The 6,000-nt window shown below is 38.9% G+C and overlaps 1 protein-coding gene across 1 annotated transcript; it reads left to right on the forward strand.

Moving 5' to 3' along the window:
- The first annotated feature begins 2,058 nt into the window (after positions 1-2,058).
- On the forward strand, positions 2,059-5,702 carry LOC7486562 (transport inhibitor response 1-like protein). Its single transcript, XM_002306518.3, has 3 exons — positions 2,059-3,077; positions 3,590-4,091; positions 4,176-5,702. The coding sequence occupies exons 1-3, from the start codon at positions 2,431-2,433 to the stop codon at positions 4,932-4,934; spliced, it is 1,908 nt and encodes a 635-aa protein (XP_002306554.1). The 5' UTR covers positions 2,059-2,430; the 3' UTR covers positions 4,935-5,702.
- Positions 5,703-6,000: the final 298 nt, after the last annotated feature.

The raw sequence follows: 6,000 nt of genomic DNA on the forward strand, positions 1-6,000 counted from the left end.
AAAAAATTAAAAATATCTTAAAATGAATAAAATTAAAGGGAGAGAAACTAGTTGCAGGTGTATTAGACGCTGCTATGCTATGCGCTATTCATGTTACAACAATAGAAAATACTTTATGTAAAGAAGGTGACGATACAAAACTGCAAATACATTCTGTGCTTTTAACCCAACTCAAGTATTTTTACATTTGCAAAAAAAAAAAATTGTTATTGACTGCTGTGGAGCGGGGACCAATATTCTAGTTATTATATTATTACATAATAATTATTTTATATCATCGTATCAAAATGATATAAAATCATAAAAAAATATTAATTTATATTAAAAAAAAACAAATAAATAACTCAACTCATCCAACTTTGAATCCCTTGCTTAGAATGTGTGTTTTTTCCTGAATTTCACTTATCAATAGTATGAAGTATCATTATACTTTGTCCCCTTTTACTGCACACCCTACCCAAATGAACTGAGCACTAAGAAATCACTATAAATTTCGCTTTCAGTTCTTACAGTTGACTAATTGCTTTTTCTCTAATAGTTCTCTTCTCTTTTGTTTCCCCATTTTTTCCTATATCATTGATCTTTGAACCATTAAACAGTTGGAGGAGTTTGATAGGGCTATTTTAAATCCTGGTGACAACAGGACCTAATATTAAAAGAAAAGAAATTCAATACAATTTAATCTAAAAAAAAAAAATTATTATCATTCAATTTTTATATGATATATAAAAAGTTTTATTAATTTATTTTTTCTTTATTGTATGAAAAAAATAAATAAAAGAAAAGAAAAAAAATCTAAAAAGATAAAAAAAAATAAAATTAAAAATATATGAATATGCCTGAAAGTCGGATCCAATAGCGTTGAGTATAGCTGCCAAGTCAAACCCAACATCTATTAAAAAAGATTTAAATCTGATTGTTAAGCGAAACTCTACAGCTTTTCACACAAAAAAATAAAAATAAAAAAGACTTTGCCTTAATAATATTTTTTAACTAAAAATTAGTAAAATAATATTTTTATGATGCTACAGTATTGCCACAGCATGATCAGTTTATATTCTAAAACTATACAATGTTTTTCCCACTACTTTTAAAATAAAATATAATTTCATATCTCTCTCTCTTCTCGTGTTATTCATTTTATATTGTTTGCTTTTGTTTTGCTTGACTGCACAACAAGTGGGGAAGGATGAGGGAGGCGGCGGCGGCGGCTGCTGCTTCTACTGGTGGCAAACAAATAGTCAAATACAAGACAGCAGGGCGTGGTCTGGCGTGAGTAGTGGCGCGTGGGAAAGACATAAATCTGAAAGTGCCATATAGATTGTGTCAGCCTTGGTTCGAAGCTGAAGCTTGAATGACTAACAATTTTGATTGGGCAGTGCAGTCTACTTTCCTCCAGAGAAGCGTAGACCTAAAGCTCTTGGTTTAGAAATAGAATGGATCTTTACAGAAAGCTCCTCCTATTCTTGTTCATTTCAAAAGAAAGTGCTATATTGTCTTGATTTTATACCCCCACCCGTTGACCACAGAGACCTCCCCCTTTGTCCTTTGAAAATCCCTCATAATATTTCCCTCAACCTTTCCCTATCATTAGTCAATACTTTCTTCGTTTTCATGAATATTCACTCACTCGCTCGCTCACTCGAGAATGGAGGTCAACATTCAAACATTGCACGTCCAATGATCTCTATATTTTTCTCATCATGAATCAAATAATACTGGACTCCAAAGAAAGTCTTTTATTTCTTCGCGTGTATATATATATATATATATATATATATATATATATATATATATATATATATAGACTAGACAATAACCACGCGTAAAGTATACCTCTCTCTGAGTCAATAATAATAATATACAGACAGCCAGGGTTAAGCCAGGGCTATCTCCCACAGACACGAACACACGGTGGAAACACAAATTCAGCAAACACAAAGGGAGGGAGGGGCCATTCCGCAAAACCAAGAAAAACTTCGTGCTAAAGTCCATTTCAACCAAAATAAAAATAAAAATAAATGAGTGAGTGAGGGAGTAGAAAAGGATGAGTAATTAAAAGACAAAAAAAAAAAAAAAAAAGGGGGAAAGAGAAGAAAAACCCCAATAATGGAGGACAAGTGTGGAGAGCCATTGGATATTGCAGATGAAAGAGAGAAGGAAGAGGCAGCATGGAGAATCCCGATGCTTTACTCAGTCTATCAGACATCACAGCCTACTACTCTTCTTCCCACCAATTATACTAAAATAAACTAAGCAATCCTTTCCTTCCTCGCCTCTCTCTTCAATCCCCCATCAAATTCTCTCTCTATGGAATCCCATAATCCCAGACCCAACTGACAAAAAAGTCACTCAAAACTTTCCCCGATCGAAAGCCTTATATATATATATTTTTAAGATTCCTGTTTTTTTTTCTCCCTTCAAATTTATATGATCACCAACAAAAAGCCTAGATCATCAGATACTGACTCTAATTACATGAGAGACGATCGAACTGAAATGTCCGAAGACGACGACAGATCTCCTCCCTCCAACTCAATCACCCATGATTCTAGCCCAACCCGGACCTGCACCCCCGGGCCCGGGTCGGGTTCATCTTCAGTCCCCGAATACTTAGCTCCGTACCCGGACCAAGTCCTTGAAAACGTCTTAGAAAACGTTCTCTGGTTCTTGACCTCACGTAAGGACCGAAACGCTGCGTCATTGGTTTGTAGGTCATGGTACCGGGTCGAGGCTCTGACCCGATCCGATTTGTTCATCGGTAACTGCTACGCGGTGTCTCCAAAGCGAGCCATGTCGCGGTTTACCCGAATCAGGTCGGTGACGCTGAAAGGGAAGCCAAGGTTTGCTGATTTTAACCTGATGCCGCCTAATTGGGGAGCCCACTTCGCGCCTTGGGTCTCTGCTATGGCAATGACTTACCCTTGGTTAGAGAAGGTTCATTTGAAGAGGATGTCAGTGACGGATGATGATCTGGCTTTGCTTGCGGAGTCGTTTTCGGGATTCAAAGAGCTCGTGCTTGTTTGTTGTGATGGGTTTGGTACTAGTGGACTTGCTATTGTCGTTAGCAGGTGCAGGTACGGTGTTTTTTTTTTAAAGTCTTCTATTAGATCTGATTGCAGCGTCAGTTAATTTTTGTTGATATTTGGTTTGTTTGATTAGGGGTTGGTTTTTAAAGTCTGAGACTTTGTTTTGATTTGTGTTTATGGAAGGGGATGTTTAGATCTTTGTGGAGCTAGAAGCTGATTGAAATTTTGGTGTTTTGTTGGGTTTGGGATTTGTCAGTCTTTTTGTGGTCTGTTTAAGCAATGCTGAAATATTGAAGAATTAATTTAGTGATTAGTTTTTTCAATGGATAAAGCTGTTGATCAGCGAGCTTATAGAACGTTTGCTGGCCGTGATATCTTTGTGCTTTTTTTTTTTTTATAATTATTTTATATATCTGTTTGATTTGTTGGATGAGTCTAAATGATGCCTTTCTGAGCAGTGAGGATATTAAAGAATGGACTGGAATTCTTGGAATTTCTGATGAGAAAAGTTGACTGTTGAACTTATAAGATGCTATGCACTGCTCTATTTTTGTGTACAGGCAACTCAAAGTGCTTGATCTGATTGAATCAGAGGTATCAGATGATGAAGTGGATTGGATTTCGTGTTTTCCAGATACCGAAACATGCCTCGAATCCCTGATTTTTGATTGTGTAGATTGTCCCATTGATTTTGATGCACTGGAGAGGCTGGTGGCTAGGTCCCCATCACTTAAGAAACTTAGGCTGAACCGATATGTTTCGATTGGACAACTTTACCGTCTAATGGTTCGAGCTCCACACCTCACACATCTTGGGACAGGCTCTTTTAGCCCATCAGAGGATGTAGCTCAGGTTGAACAGGGACCGGATTATGCTTCTGCGTTTGCTGCTTGCAAATCCTTAGTCTGCCTATCTGGATTCAGGGAACTCATTCCAGATTACTTGCCTGCAATAAACCCTGTATGTGCCAATCTCACTTCACTGAACTTTAGTTATGCAGAAGTTAGTGCAGAACAGCTCAAACCAATCATAAGCAATTGCCACAAGCTTCAGATTTTCTGGGTATGTGTTTTATCAGCCTGCTTTTTAAATAGACACTGCTATGAAATGTGTGTTTTGAGTCTGTTTTTGGTTTTCATTGTCCAGGTTCTTGATTCAATATGCGATGAAGGACTACAGGCTGTGGCTGCAACATGCAAGGAGCTACGAGAGCTTCGGGTCTTCCCTGTTGACCCTAGGGAGGACATTGAGGGCCCTGTTTCTGAAGTGGGCCTCCAAGCAATTTCAGAGGGTTGCAGGAAGCTTCAATCTATTTTGTATTTTTGCCATCGGATGACAAATGCTGCTGTTGTAGCTATGTCAAAGAACTGCCCAGACCTTGTGGTCTTCCGTCTCTGCATAATGGGGCGTCACCAGCCTGATCATGTCACTGGAGAACCTATGGATGAAGGATTTGGAGCCATTGTCAAGAATTGCAAGAAGCTCACTCGACTCGCGGTATCTGGTTTATTGACTGATAGAGCTTTTGCTTATATTGGAAAATATGGGAAAATTGTAAGGACCCTATCGGTTGCTTTTGCTGGAGATAGTGACATGGGGCTGAAATATGTGCTTGAGGGTTGTCCCAGATTGCAGAAGCTTGAGATTAGGGACAGTCCATTCGGGGATGCAGCTCTACTTTCTGGTCTGCACCACTATTACAATATGAGATTCCTTTGGATGTCTGCTTGCAAGTTGTCTCGCCAAGGCTGCCAACAGATTGCTCAAGCGTTGCCTCGGCTGGTGGTGGAAGTGATTAAGCATGAAGATAATGTGGACGTGGATGAGTATGTTGATACGTTGTATATGTACCGGTCTCTTGAAGGGCCAAGAGATGATGCGCCTATATTTGTTTCCATCTTGTAGGGCATTTGTGCTACAAGAAGTTGCATCAGCTGTTCTGATGGTGGTTATGGGCATCTTTTGCTGGAAATTAAATCTTGCAGGTACCTTTTACATAGCCCGCAAGAAAGTCATGGTGATCCTTGCAAGAGAAAGTTTGAGTAAAACTTCAGGCCTTGTGCTGTGTTGTTGCAAATGGCATTCAATCCAGAAGCCCTACAATTTAAGAGGACAGACATCGAGGGGGCTGATGTGGAGGTGGATATCTCTGCAAGGTATTGGACCACCCATTGGATCTTGTTGTATTGATATGCTTCAAAATTTTATGTTTCTTTTTTTCTTTTCGAACTCATTTGATCATAAATGAGAAGGCTGCCCCGGAGGAAAGGGATGGATGGGCCTTGAGGCGCATAAAATATTCAATCTTTTATCCTTTTGTATGAAGAAATCAAGATGGGTTGGAGGTTTGGAAAAATTAAGGATTTTTTCTTCCCCTGCAAGTGCCACCAGTGAAGGATAATCATAAAAAGGAAAAACCAATGAGCAAGCATTCGTCAGTTCAAAAGAAGTAAAGTCTTCTATTTTGATTCAAATGGTATTAGCTAGTCTTAAGGTGTATAGCTGGTGAGAACTAAATGCCCGGGCTGATGCATCTCTCTCCCTCTCAACGCGTTCTTTTTTTTTTCTCCCAGTATGTGTTGTAGCACCTGACTGTTGAATTTATCATTATGTTGATATGGGTAATAAAAGCCAGATATGCATGGACCATACAGCCAGCTTTAGTGGGAAAAATGTTGTGTCGTTTGCCCTCCTCCTCCTCCTCCTCGTCGTTTATTTGTTCTTTGAAATTTATTTCCCTGGATATGGAATTATCAGTCGACAGTGAGGCCCCTCTTAATTATGTGCGGAAAGTGTTGTCCAAGTACACGTCCGTGTGGGGTTCCACTGGATGAGAATCCCGATCCTCAAAGGTATGGATGGACCTGATTAAAACTAGTGCTCTTTTACCTGTTCTATTTTTAATAATTTTAGCTTAATAGTCCATGATTAAAGAGGATTGATTTGGTGTGGTTAAAACCAGTGCTCTTTC

Source organism: Populus trichocarpa, chromosome 5 (genome assembly GCF_000002775.5).
Source record: "Populus trichocarpa isolate Nisqually-1 chromosome 5, P.trichocarpa_v4.1, whole genome shotgun sequence".
Lineage (NCBI taxonomy): Eukaryota > Viridiplantae > Streptophyta > Magnoliopsida > Malpighiales > Salicaceae > Populus > Populus trichocarpa.